The sequence below is a fragment of the Eubalaena glacialis genome, chromosome 2, assembly GCF_028564815.1.
Source record: "Eubalaena glacialis isolate mEubGla1 chromosome 2, mEubGla1.1.hap2.+ XY, whole genome shotgun sequence".
NCBI classification, from domain to species: Eukaryota; Metazoa; Chordata; class Mammalia; order Artiodactyla; family Balaenidae; genus Eubalaena; species Eubalaena glacialis.
Window position 1 is genome coordinate 155,414,349 of NC_083717.1, and position 14,302 is coordinate 155,428,650.

Genomic DNA, 14,302 nt, shown 5'->3' on the forward strand with positions numbered 1-14,302 from the left:
GATAGTTTTATTATGTGTCCCACTTGTGCAGACATAAAAAGGAAAATATATGTAAAATAAATTGGCTAAGTTTCTCCTAAAATTTCTTCATATCCAGAGTCCAACTCTTCCAAATCCCTCTAGGGACAGATTCTTCAATGTCTATACACAATGCAGTGTTTTGCCCCAAAATACGATGACAGTGCAACACAATAACTACATCATGACTGTGGCCTGGCTGACAGTGAGTCTAAGTGACAGCAACTGTTAGAAGCCATGGATAGTGAGAAGCCAGGAAATTGAGACACATCCTGATTTTAGAGATGTTAAAACATGGGGGGGGGGGGAGGTGTATCTTAGAATGGAAGAAATATGGTACGTCTCAGTCTCAAAGCGTGCTACAAGATACATGTATACAAAATTTAGAAATATTTTACAAAAATTTCTCTTTTTATTTCTGAGGTTCAACATCAACCTCAGAAAGGAATGCAAAGTTTAAAATTATCCACCGTCTCAGTGTAAGCAGTTCACGGGATCCTAAGTAAGCATACTTATTTTACTTCTAGCGAGACTCTATAGGCTTTCTTTTTAAAAAAAAGTGGCCATGGAGACGGTTTACCTGTCAGTCTATGAAGACTGTGAGGCAACTTCGTATAGTTCCTGGGAAAGGTTCTTGCCAATATTTATTAGCCTCTCATTGTAAAAAACCTAATTTGTAATTTCAAATAAATAATAATAAAAATTTCAAATGAAAACCGATATTTTCATGCCTATTTGGCAAAGTTATTTGGTGAAAAGAAGAATAGTAGCAGTCTTTTTCATTTTGGTGCCTAAGTTACAACAAAGTAGATTACATATACTTTTCCAACAATAGCGTGAAGAAACTTTTACATAGCTCTAAAATAAACACAATATTTTTAGCAGGAAAAAAAACTTAAATTGGTAGTAACCACTAGAATTATATTTGAAGGAAATACTCTATGTTATTTGAATACAAATTAAAAATAAACACTCCAGTTTCTTTTTTGATAGATTAATCGGGACGTATTAAAACTCACAGAATTATTATGCAACTTATAAGCATTCATATTTTATTTACTCTCAGGAACCTTAATTTTGGAAACTAGTATTCCACATGAGCATTACACAATCACATAAAAGATTTTTTTCCTTCCCACCTGCGTTAGGCCCAGAGGTAGTTAAATGCTGGTGATTCTGTCTCCGTCCAGCGGAGGGCAGTAGAGCACATCTTTAGAAGAGGGATTCCCGTTTCAGGTTGGACGAGCCTCAACCTGAGAAACCGTACACCGTGTTCCGTGTCTCTTGAGCCAGCCTCCGGTGACAGTCCTTGGCAAGGTCAGCAAGGCCATGACGAGTTGTCTTCAGGGGGCCAGGTGGCAGACTTGAAGGCTCCTCTTCCCAGTTCTGTGGGATGTACTCCCTCAGCCCAGGGGTGTGTGATGCAGGAAAAATGCAAGGCCCCATGACATGCAAAGGATCTGGGACCGAGCTTCACCGCTTGGCTGCTTGAGTTCACCTTTGGCAACAAATTGGAGGGAATGTGGTTCAAATGCGACTTCTTCCCTTCCCAAGATATCGGCACTTAGATTGCATTTCTTCCTGTTTTCTGCTCTGATGAGGGACAATGAGGAGGAAATGTGGAGGCTTTGGTCCTGTAGGACCATCTTCCAATCTAAAAATTGCCTCCCTGTACCATCCCCGCCTAGAGCTTTGCTTCCTTCATGCTGTATTTGGACAAACTGGGATTGTCCAAGCCACCAGAATTCCCAGGGGACTGACTAGCAGGCATGCTCTGTGCCTTTGAATTCAATTAGAATGGAGTGCTTTGGGCAGTAGTCAATCTAATGACATTTTTATCATTCAACTTAAAGAAAATGTTAAATTAAAAAAATTTCCAAGTTCCTTACCGAGGTAACAAATGCTTTAGAATGACTTCTAATCGTATGCATTGCGTGAGTCTGTAGAAACACCGGAAACAGCACAGAAAGGAGTGGACTCTAAGGGCCTCGTGGAGGTGTAGCATGAGAACCCTCCATAGTCTTTCACAAGGACAGGGTGCATTCCCTGGGCTATTACTCTTTCTAATACTATACTATATGCCCAGTTTAAGGGATGATAGCAAAATGGACACCTGTGTATCCACCTCCCAGTTTAAGAAATAGAATGTTACCAGTACCTTTGGCGCCCCTGTTTGCCTGTCCCTGCTTCTTTCCATCTGTCGTCCCTGCTTCTTTCCATCCGCCTCCTCTTTTCTCAGAAGCAACCACTCTCCTAAATTGTAATCACTTCTGGGCTTTTCTTCATGCTATGATTCCTTCTCTATTCTGTGCCATTTGTCTAGTTGTCTTCCCTGGACCAAAATCACCCTGTTGTCTAAATTACTGAAGCTTTGGAGTAAGACTTCATTTCTGGTAGGTCAAGCGAGATTCCCCTTCCACCTCCTCACTCCCACAACCCCTGTTCCTTTTCTTCAGGGTTGTCTTGTCTATGTTTGTTCCTTCATGAGAGTACTCTTAATATTCATAGAGGATGAGAAGCTGAGTGCCTTAGTGTGGATCCTCAGTCTGACAAGCTGGTTTGAATCCTGGCTCTTCATTACTATCTGTGCTGCCTTAGGCTAGTTACTTTACCTCTCTCAGCTTCAGCTTCCTCATCTGTGACATGCACATCATAGTAGCACCAATTTCACAGGATTGTTGTGAGGATTACAATGGGGTAACATAGATAAGGCGCTGAGAACATTGCCTGGAAGGCGACACTGTTGGCTTTGAATAGCTGAGAGCTTCTGCAGTCACACTGACCTCCTGGCTGTCTCTTGCCAACCATGTCACCTTGGACCAGTTTCTTTATTTTTCCAAACCTCTGTTTCTGAATATGCACATGGGGATAATATTAGGGTTGTTATAAAAGTTAAAGGAGAAAACCAAGGAAACTACATAGCATGTTGTCTGGTAAATGCTTAACAATTTCATTTCAGCATTTTAACTAGATTTAATTTTAAAAGTGAATTGGGCCTTAGTGCTAAAAACTGTCTCTACACTCACTTCTGGGTATCTACAAAAACACTTGCTTGGGAATCCAAAACATTTGCCTGGGCGAAGGATGATAGTAAAGAGAAGTTTGCAAAACCACCTCTTGCTTTCTTGCAGCTTTTCCTTGTTTTCAGCTTTTCGAGGTGCAGCATTCTCAGAAGGACAAACTGTTCCTGATTCAAAGCCAAACTCTCCTTCCTAGGCCTTCTCTGTTTCCACAGCCTGCTTTGCCGGCTTAGGGCTGACCAGGCAAAGCTGTTTCTTAACTTGTTTTCCAGAATCAGAGGAAAGTTTAACATAACAAAATTTTATAGCTCCTGCCCGGTAACATATATTACTTTAGAAAAATAAAAATACCTTTCCCTTATCATGCATTATTCTTTTACATGTACAATTTTCCTGACGTATTGAAGTAATATTCCACGGTTTGCTGTGACTTGGAGGTTTATGGCCCTTCTGTGGCAGATCAGACTAAACATAATTCATTCATAGCTACTTAGTGCTCTGGGAAATAAACCCCTGAACTTAAATAACTATGGTGTGACCTCTGTAAAATATTATTTATGGTTTTAAAACTAGTATTATGTAGATATCAAGATATGCCAAATGTTATAAACCAAACACCAGCTGGCAAATGGGACAACTAGTATTCCATTTATTTTTGCTTTTCTTTCTGGATATTTCTCTACAAATGCTATTTTCACTTAAATGGATTCTGGGGTAATTATCTGGCAGAGGAAAGCGATGCTCATTTACATTTTATTATAGAATACTACAGTAAGTAAAAAAATTCTCTATAAAAAGCACCACAAAAATATAAACATTCCATTAACTTACTGCAGTTTAATAGGAAAGACACTGATTACCTTTGAGTATAAAGTAACTGTCCCCATTATCAGTGAACTAGTGTAACCCATCTGTTATTCATTTCTGCAAATTAGTTTATGGAGGAAAACCCGACTGCACATTTAAGTTACCCAAATGGGAACTCTAAGTTTAGTCTTTTCATGCTGTTAAAAATATGTGTGCATTCACAGCACTCCTTATTGTAAGATTTTCAAAATTGTAGGGTGTCATCTCCACATCTCCTTGGTTTCCTCACTGATTTCCTGTGCATTCGACTATATTGTAAGAAATAAGCTGTTCAGTGGTAGTAAAGTCATGGAATCGTCGGTTTCCTAATAATCATTCAACAAATGTTTGAGGACCCACCACATGCTGGTCACTCAGCTTGGCACTGGCAATAATAAAGATAAATGAGAAAAAAGAAATCCTCAGTGCTCAAAGAACTAACAGTTTGAATATGGAGGTAGATAACCAAATAAGAAATTTCCAGGCAGCGCATCAAGTGCTGTGAGAGAGGAATAAGCACAAAGGGAAGACGAGGCTGAGGACAGAGTGGAGGAGGCAAGGAGGGCTTGTGGAGGACTTCACAGAGGACGGAGACCCAAACACTGAGCATGGTCTTGAGGATGACTGGGGACATTCCGGTCGTCAGGTGGATGTGCAAGACCAGCACGGGCAAAGACACAAGGGGATGCTGGGTTCAGGCCTCTTCAAATCATTCAATACAGCTGAAATTTGGTGGAGTCTTGGAGAAAGAAGGGATGAAGATTCAGTGCGAGGCCAACCATGAAGGTCTTGAAGGCCCTGCTGAGGAATTTAGACTTCCTCCTGTAGGCTGTGTGTAGACATCAGAGAGTCGAAGTTGAGGGTCACGTGATGAGGTTGGGTTTTGGCTGGCTCCTCGTGGCTGGGATGTGGAAAATAAACTGGAGGCCAATTAGCTGGCTCCTCCAACTTCCAGACGGAAAATAACAAAGTCCTGGGCCAGGGCAGTGACAAAGAGAGGCCTGATTGAAAGTGCATTTGGAATCTGGAAGCAACAAGATCTGATAACCAGTTGGATGTGGGAAGAAACAGAGGGAGGAGTCAAGGAGGTAGTTCGGGTTTGGGGCTTGGATGCTTGAGTGGGACAGATGAGTCATTTTCAGCACCTGGGACTATTCTTGGAAGAATGGGTTTGGAGGAAAGGTCAATGGGTTTCATGCTGACCACGTGGAGCTTATGTTATTTGTAGGACATTTAAGTGTGTCCCAGAGGCAGCTGGATGTGTGAGTTTGGAGAGAAGTTAGGGTTGGAGATAGAGATTATGCCATTTATATATATTATGGTCAATGTTTTTAAAGATTCATGAAAGTGAATAAATGAGCTAATTTGCCCCCTAATGGTATGAAAGATACCATCATTCAGTTATTTGCAAATTATCTTGATGTAACAAGGTAAGTCTTCACCCCTAAAGCCCTGTAGGTAAAAACAAAAAGGGAAGGGTAAAAAGTGTTTTCCATTCTGTCATTTGCTATGAATAGGAAGTGATGCAGCTCTCATTTTGGATTCTTTAACAAAAATGGGATATGTCTTTTACTTATTAAAATCATAACAAGGCTTAATCAAGTCTTCCTTTGAGAATACTCAAGTGATTGAAATCATTGAAATGATATCACTGCCTCATCCAGAGGTTGTGCTTTTGTTGTAGAAGACTGCCTACTTTTGTAGAGTTCCAAACAAAACAGAGCAAAATAGAAGGGAGTCTATTTCTCCCTTGTTAGTCTTGATGACTTTCTAAAAGCTCATGCATTTTGATGGCTAAGATTAATGAGACCACATAGTGTTAAGCACCTTGGACTTTCAGAACAAAGGCCTTTTAGAAGAACAAAGTATCATTATTAATGACACATCACTTACAGTTTTCATCAGTAATGTAAGGTTTCAGCCACTTTAATGGGAATTTAGTTAAGAGCTCCAATGTGGAGAGCAAGGCTATTAGAGGAGGTTCTTGACAGTAATACCTTTTGCTTCTAAGGAAAAAGATAAATCATACTGAAATTGATCAAAATGACAAGCTGAGAGGTTCAGAAGGAGGTGAGCTACCATCCACTTACTAAATTTCTCAAAGGCCTTATCATCAATGAGTCCGCTGGTGAGCTCTGCCCGCTGCAGTGGGCTCCCTTTGTGGCCAAGTCTCCCCCTTCTGGACAACTTGCTGGCCCAGAAAAATGCCTCACGCTCCAAACATCACCTTTCTTTTTTATTTCCCCTCTCCTCTCCCTCCACACCCCCAGTCTGTGTCGGGTTTCACTGCCTCAGGATCTTCCTTTGTCCTATGGTGAGCTGCTCAGTCAAGTGCATGAATAAAGGAATGCCACCTTGCTGTGGTGAACTAATTTACACCATTACCACTAAAGGTGAGAATCATAATGCCAGGTGGCAAACCAGTGGGGAAGTATTTTTCCCTGAATACATGTTGTTAGTCTTATCAGAGAAATCATGGGGGATGGTGGTATACATAGAGTCAACAGTGTTTGCAATTTTTGCAAATTCTTTACACAAGATACTACTCTCATATAAGATCTCTCCGGGACCTTAATGTGTTTCAGTCAGATTCACTAAGACTCTCTTAATGACACTTTATAAATGACTCTGCTTTTGTTGGAGGGAAATTAGGAGAAATTCTCCTGGGGGAAAAAAACTTAAGTTAAAAAAATTTTAATTTTGTCATCGAAATCAGTCAGCTATGTTTTACCTGTAGGAAAAAACAAACAAACAAACTAGAATGCAAAGAAATGCCCGATAAAAATAAAGGAAGAGGGAATTTACTATTATTACGTAACTGATGACTTATACCCAGGGGCATATAAGAAATTGATTACACTGCAGCTCTACCAATAACTCTTTGAGATCTTAGTCAAGATTGTTGAGATCCCCAATGACAGGAAGAGAGCACAGACACCATAAGGCAGAAGGGGTTGTGGCTATATAGTGTGAAGTGATATTTGTTACTAAAGGAAATCTCAGACTATTATTCTGTCTCTGATTTGTAACAACTGTAACTCTGTGAATTGTTTAGTTGATTTGATTCTGGAGATTCTTGGAAAGACTTTCTTGTTATATTATTCTGTTTTGGGAGTTCCTGCCAACCACATTAATTAGTTTCTCTTTTGTTTGTGGTTTACAAGGTAGATCAAAGCACATTTCCAGTCCAATTGTTGAGGTTCACTCTTTTCTGTCTCATTCCAGATGACACAGCTCTAGCTAGGAAGCATTTACTGGACAACATGAGAATTCAAGTCCAGCTAGAAGGCTGAGATACCAAACAAAATGCTACAGCGCAGGAGAATGTTTTGTTTTTAAAGTTTCTGAGGTATTGTAGTCCAAGATACCCAACAAATAATTGCAATTTAGAATTTGAGTAAAATGCAGAAATGGAGAAGTAAGATTACTGCAATCACATTCTTTAGTAACTTTTAGTACTAAATATTATTAAAAATTGACCACAGGGCTTCCCTGGTGGCGCAGTGGTTAAGAATCCACCTGCCAATGCAGGGGACACGGGTTCGACCCCTGGTCCGGGTAGATACCACATGCCACGGAGCAACTAAGCCCGTGCACCACAACTACTGAGCCTGAGCTCTAGAGCCCGCGAGCCACAACTACTGAAGCCTGTGCTCCTAGAGCCTGTGCTCCACAAGAGAAGCCACCGCAATTAGAAGCCTGCGCACCACAACGAAGAGTAGCCTCCGCTCACTGCAACTAGAGAGAGCCCACGCACGGCAACAAAGACCCAACACAGGCAAAAATAAGTAAATAAAATAAAATAAATTTTTTAAAAAATTGACCAAATTTTACCAAATTCAAACAATAGTTGAAGATAATCTGATTTGTACTACACGTTGATGTTGATATAAGCTCAAATTCTGCATTGGGAAGTTAACACTGAAAGATTGAGTTCACTGTGAGCTTTATTATGAAAGATGATTTTCTTTCTGCATTATAAATCTGCTAATAACAAATGAGCAAAGTGGTTGCTAGTTGGTACCTATTTTTAACGTTTGTGCCTTTAAGATCATAGTTCAAAAGAATTAAGCAAATGCGATAACAAAGGCAACACAAACATTACCTTTATTCTCTTTCAAAAACCCAGAGAATAAACAGGGCTTGGAACCATATTCATTGATTTAATCAGAATACCTTAAATTTTGCAGTCTCATCTAAAATGTTATAGCAATACAATGATTATTGTAAAAGTGATGGCAATATACATGGTTGTTCTCAACTAAGTAGTAAAAAAATGTAGTAAATTCTCTTATCCATCATAAAGAAGGGCTAGGCTAGTGAGCTGCTCGATCAAACATTCATAATAAATAAAAATTACTCTCTATATATCTGATCATATATTCATAGCCTAAAATCACAATACACAATCTGACAGTAAAACTGTGTTATATTCAGGAGTTGGGAAGCCAGCACACTGGGATTATAAAACATTTTTTGGTTTATGTAAATACTGAGACAGAATCTCTAAAATCACAACTGTTCCAGAAGATCTGAGACAGATGTCAATGAACATGCATGCTGTCTATCGGCTATTAGTTTTCAAAGGACTAGAAGAGTAAAATAAAATTAATGTAAATTATTCAATACAATTCAATATTGCTTTGACTATTTAAAAAAAATACCTCAAGGTACTGCACTGCCTTATAGGCATGAGCAAAAATTGTAGTAACTGGAAAGTAGCCGTAATAGAGAACAGGCACTGAGAATTCGGACAGAACACCAAATAACTGCTTTTGGCAAATAAACTGGTTAAGATGATCTCACTTTTTTAAAGTTCTTTTGCCATAAAAGGGGTTTTTTAAATTCTATTTTCTTAGAATAATTTTATATATATTAGAATGATTTTAGAGTAGTCAGAGTTTAACATTATCTCAAAGGTTCAAACAATTCTTAAGATTCTAGTTTACATAAGACTATATTGCTTAGCATTCATTTAAACATATTACTAAAAACAAACATGGTTCATCTGAGAACACAGATTAAAATTTTTTTTTCTTAAACCCAAGGGCCAAGGTATGAACGTAGCCCTTTCTCTCTAAGCATAAAAAGTCATTTAGATGACAAGGAGGACTGAGTCCAGAGTCAGGAGACACAGATATGACTTTAGGGAAATCACTTTCCCTCTAAGATCCCCTCCAGCTATCTGATTCTAAGGTTAAAACATTCCCTCTGAACTATAAAAACTGACCTGGCATTTTCAAGTTTCTACACAGTTCCTGGCCGCCCCCCCTCCACAAAAAAAAAAAAAACCTTTTAATTTCTTACACTCAAATATCAAATGAATTGATACAAACCCTGCTCTGCAAATCTGTATGCCAGCTTGTTGTTTTCACTTATTCTGCACATTGTAGAGAGCTTCCTATGTTCAAGAAGGAGTGCTAGACCAAACCTGCAACATTATGCTTGTCACTGCCCCTGGGAACAAAGGACCCCCTGGACAACTGGACTCAGTGATTGCGTCAGGCCCAGCTTCAGACACCTGAGGAAATAGGGAAACAGGCAGTTATCCTACTTGCTCCCTGGTTCAGGGCACTGATTCCCAAACTTGAGGGAATACAGGAGGAATCTCCAGATGGGTTTGTTAAAACCGCAGCTTCCAGGGTCTCACCGCAGCCTTATTGTGTCAGAATTTCTGGGGATGGGGCCTCCTAATCTACCTACATTTTTAATCAATATGTTCTCCCCCACCCCTCCATGCCTCTGCTGGTTATTTGTGGGCTTCCCTCTCTACACTCCCACCCCCCCAAAAAAGAAAAAAGAAAACCACTGTACTGTAGCGGTTAAAGCTCTAGCATCAGCGTCAGGAGGCAATGAGCAGCTGCTAGATCTGGAATGAGTTATTTAACATCTCTTCACCAGATGGGGGTTGAATGAGAGGAGTCTAGCCGTCCCTTCCTCTCTCAAAGAACCTCACATGTCAGCTGGTGAAGGAGATGGGGAAAATGTGCAGGGATGTCTCACTCTAGCAGTTCAAACACCCCAGAAGAGTCTGGAAGCCCCCGATCGGGTGTAATTCCTCTCTCTCTCTCTGGTCCCCTCATCCACAACTGGAGGCAAAGTGAGGCGAAGTTGGAACTGGGTGACAGTCGGGAGGGAGGAACCAAAAGAAGCTTGCAAGAGCGTTTTGGCAAGAAGCAGAAAGGGTACTCTGAAAGCAGGAATTACTCGTCGTCCTCGTCTTCGTCGTTCTGGTCCTGGTAGCGAATGTAGATGACCAGCATGACAAAGCCCATGAGGATGCAGAGGGAGCCGACCACCAAGTAGGCGATGCCCAGGAACGGATTCTTGCCGCCCATCCACGAGATGCTGCTGAAGATGACGAGCTTGTGGCCGCCGAAGGCGCGCACCGGGTAGTTGTAGGTGATGTTGACGCGGTAGGTGCCCCGCGGCAGCCCGGCCGAGTAGTTGCCCTGGCGGATGCGCGCGTACAGCTTGCGGAACGTGGGCAGCGCCGCCGTGCGCATCCATACCACGAAGTCCTGGTTGATGAAGCCGGTGTTGTTCGGGTCTCGGCTGAGCTCGTAGACCGGCCGGTGCCAGCTGGGCGGGGGCGCGGTGCCCTGGAAGGCCAACGCCAGGCTGCCGTTCACCAGCGGCGGGTTGCGGAACTTGACGTGGTAGTCGGTCCACCAGGCGATGCCGGTGCGGTCGAGCGGCACCTCGACGTAGGGCCCGCCGGGCAGGCGCTGGTGCCACAGCGAGAAGGAGTCGTTGAAGAGGCTGTTGGCGATGGCGCCGCAGGGCGCGATGGGCAGGCCAGCCGCGCTGTACTGGTAGGGGTAGCACTCGTTGACCGGGTGGCGCAGCGCGCTCTGCAGCCCGCTCAGCTGCGCGTCGTCGCGGGACACGCCGTAGCGCCGGTTGTTCTGGTAGAAGTTGGTCAGCTCGTAGTAGAGGAACACGGGGCCCCGGAAGAGCTCGGGCAGCGAGAAGTACCAGGTGCACGGGCAGCGGGGCGGCGGCGCGCGGCCCTGGCCCATGGCGGCGCACACCGAGCAGTCGCCGGTGCCCAGGTCGTCGGTGTAGTCGTACTCGAGCTCCTTGATGCCGTTGGAGGAGTAGTAGAGGCCCAGGCCCAGGCCGATGAAGGCGAGGCCGGCGCAGAAGAAGAGCGGCAGCGTGATGCTGGCTGACAGCAGCGGCTGCCAGGCGGGGAGGCGCTGCTGAGTGAACGCGGTGTTGTCGGGCTGGTGGGCGCCCCGGGCGGTGGCGCTCCAGGTCATGGCGGCCGCGCGGACCCACGGAGGGGCGCTCGGATGGGGTCGGCAGGGGGCGCCTCCCCCTCCTCGCTGGGCGAACCCGCGGCGGGTTTCCACCGGCTCAAGTGAGTTCTGGCCCCGGCCCAGCCTCCGGCCCCCGCACAGGTGAGTCTTAGTTACAGGTTCTCCGGGCAGTGACCGGACCCTTCAGTTCCGCCTCGGCCCAGGTGATCGGCCAGCACCGCCCCTGCGGGTAATCGAGAGCCGCGCCCCGCCTCTTCGGAGGTGAGCGGGCGGGCGTTCCTTCCCTCACCTGGCGGGACGATAGCTCGCTTTTCCTCTCTATCCGGGTGGGTCCGGACTCCAGCTCCTCCTCCCCGAGGTGAGTGGCGGCCCCAGGCTGCCTCTGAGTGGCTCATACCTTGCTCAGGTACTTCCTTCCCTTCCGCCTTCCAAGTGACTAGAGTGCCTGGGCCAGTCTTGCCCGAAATCGTAGGAGCTGCAGCCTCCAGCACAAAGTTCCACTGAGGAATTGCACCGTGCGTCCTGGAGCCTTGAAGATTTCAGGTAATTAATCCTCTTTTATCTGAAAGTGGAAAAAAAGTGTATCTGGACCCTGTTGTCTTTGTAGGTTAACTTAGGGGCCCCCTTTCAGTCAAGTTGCAGCCACAAATTGTAATGCCCAGAAGACTGCACTATGGTAAATCGGTTTGGAATGCCGTGCCTGCATTCAAATTCTAGATTTTTTTTTTTTTAAGGGAAAATGATTTTCCCGCCAGGTTCCCCAATCTGGCTGTATAACTAAGAAAAGTGGAAAGTTCTCTAAAAATGACATTTAAAAAAGAGAATTAAAGATGGCAAGAGGTTCAGAGCCTTTAAATATCTCTCTAGCTGGTGGAGAAACCACACAAGGAGAAAAATGCACTGGACTACATGTGATTTCTTTTTCTTTTCAGATTATTTGCCTGACTGGAAGAAAGTCCGACCCAAGGTCCCAAAAGACATAGCTGCTATCCACAATCAAGGATGTTGGGACTTTGGGCCTAAGGAGGTGAACTACAAGGTTTTATAGGACTTACTGCAAAGAAAATCCAAAATAGCTCTGAACATTGCTTGCGATTCTGGCTTTTATATCTAGGTTGGTACAATATACACAAGGGGGTGTCGGGCCATTTCAACTTTGTGCTAAATCCTCCTTAGGTATTGAGGTGTTTCTGCCTCTCTTCCCGCTCCTAAAATGCAAATAACTTAAATATTTGCTATATTACACTTCTGTACCTAGAATAATATATTGCATTCAGGAGTTATTCAAAACCCATTGAAATCTGGAAAGTTAAAATACTTGCTAAATTAAACAACAGGGATTTTTTTTTTTTTAAGCATCTTTCAAGTGTTAGCCCTAAGCTAAGCAAGGTAGAAGACAGAAGACAATTAGACTAAAAAGGACCCTTGACCTCAAGGCATTTGCAGTCTGACAGGGGACATATTACTTAGGAATAAGATGAATCAAAATAGACAATAGACAGCATATACTCAAGTACCGAATTATACTTTACAAGAATGATACTAAAATTAAAAAGTAATATTGTTTTTATAACAGAAAATTCATTCTATCTTGTTGAATTGAATGAATGCAGATTGGAAGCTTTAGCTATTAGAGAATACTGAGGGAGACCCAACTGACTCAAATTCCACTTCCCTCACTTTTAATCATACCCCAAGAGAGGAAATCCCAACATTGTCCACAACTTCCTATGGTGTGATCCAGTCTCCACTACACCTTTCTTTCAAGAAGATAAAAGAATAAACAGCTCTCTGTATCATTTTGGTGGGTTCCATCCACTCCTATATCATTGAGTCATCAGTTGGCTTGACATAGAGTCCACAAAACTAGTCCCTAGGAAGGAATTTGGTTCCCCAAACTTAACCTAGTGGATTTTAAGTCAAACAATTGCCCTGCCACCACTCCCCAGAAGTGTGAGCCCTCCTGTTGAGCTGAGAGACTTGCCAGCTCTCGCCTCCTTGGATGACATTCGTTTATTCATTCTGATAACTAGGGTCACACCAGAGTGTCCCAAAAGCCAAAAGAAGAGAATATTTCAAGACAAGGAATGGTCTACAGGGTGAAACACAGCTGAGGGTTCTAGTGAGACAAGAAATGAAAAGGTGCCATTGGATTTAACTTCTGTGGGAACAATTTGGGTGGTGGGGTGGCAGGAGTCAGGCTGTCTCAGGTGAGGGAAAGAGGATGTGGAGGCAGCCCAGGCAGGACAACACCTTTTAGAAGTATGGGGGAAGGACAGGAGAAAGGCAAGTGGCAATCATTTAGAAGAGTATGTATCCCAAGGGAAAGGCTTCTTTATAGATGGCAGCAAGGGTTTATTCCGAGGGGAAAAGATAACAGTTCAGGCAAGGTTGAAGAGAGGGGCGACAAGCTCATGGATGGTCCAAAGGCAGGAGCAGGCAGGAGGCGCCGGGTCCAGAGAGCAGGTGCAGGGTCAGCTCACCTCTGAAACAGGGAGTAAGGATGGATGCAGAATGCAACTGGGCTTTGGTCTTGGCTCAAGGGGAGAAAGTTCCCACATAAGAATTTCTTTCTGTGCAGTAAAAGGCATTGTGGGGCAAGGAAGGGAAAGCATGAGCCTAAGGAAGTCTGTGAGGAGGGGAAGAGGGAACTGGCCTGGGATATGTGAAGTGATGCTGAGTGGCTTCGTCTAGAGGAGTCATGCAACCCAGGCTGGGAGAAGGCAAGTGAACACGTCCAGCACATGGGGGCTTTCAGTGCAGGTGAATTGGAAATAAAGGCTTAAGATATTGCAGTTATTGTGGAGCGGGTGGCTTAAGTGATAGGCCTTAGTATTTAAGAGAATAGCAAAGAAAAATGAAACAAAGCTGGGGGACCAAAAGAGAGCATAGGAACCAGCAGACTGGCAGTCCTAATGATGTTAATTAACGAGCAGGTGGCATGAAAGCTGGGAGGGGAAAAGCCCTGGTATGAGATGGGATGTTAAAGATTTTGGAGGTGGAGCAGTGCCGGGATACATGTATACGTCATGTCTTCTCTACCAGCTTGCAAGTTCTGAGAGGCCAGGGACTGGTATGTATTGCTGTGTCCCCCAGAGTTCAGTGTAAAACGAGGGCTCTGACCTCGTGTCTTTCATTTGGTTATGTGTTATC

General features: G+C 43.6%; 1 protein-coding gene across 1 annotated transcript; it reads right to left on the minus strand.

The window, feature by feature from the left end:
* Positions 1–10,000: 10,000 nt before the first annotated feature.
* Positions 10,001–11,459, minus strand: TMEM30B (transmembrane protein 30B). Its single transcript, XM_061182656.1, has one exon. The coding sequence runs from the start codon at positions 11,147–11,149 to the stop codon at positions 10,088–10,090; it is 1,062 nt and encodes a 353-aa protein (XP_061038639.1). The 5' UTR covers positions 11,150–11,459; the 3' UTR covers positions 10,001–10,087.
* Positions 11,460–14,302: the final 2,843 nt, after the last annotated feature.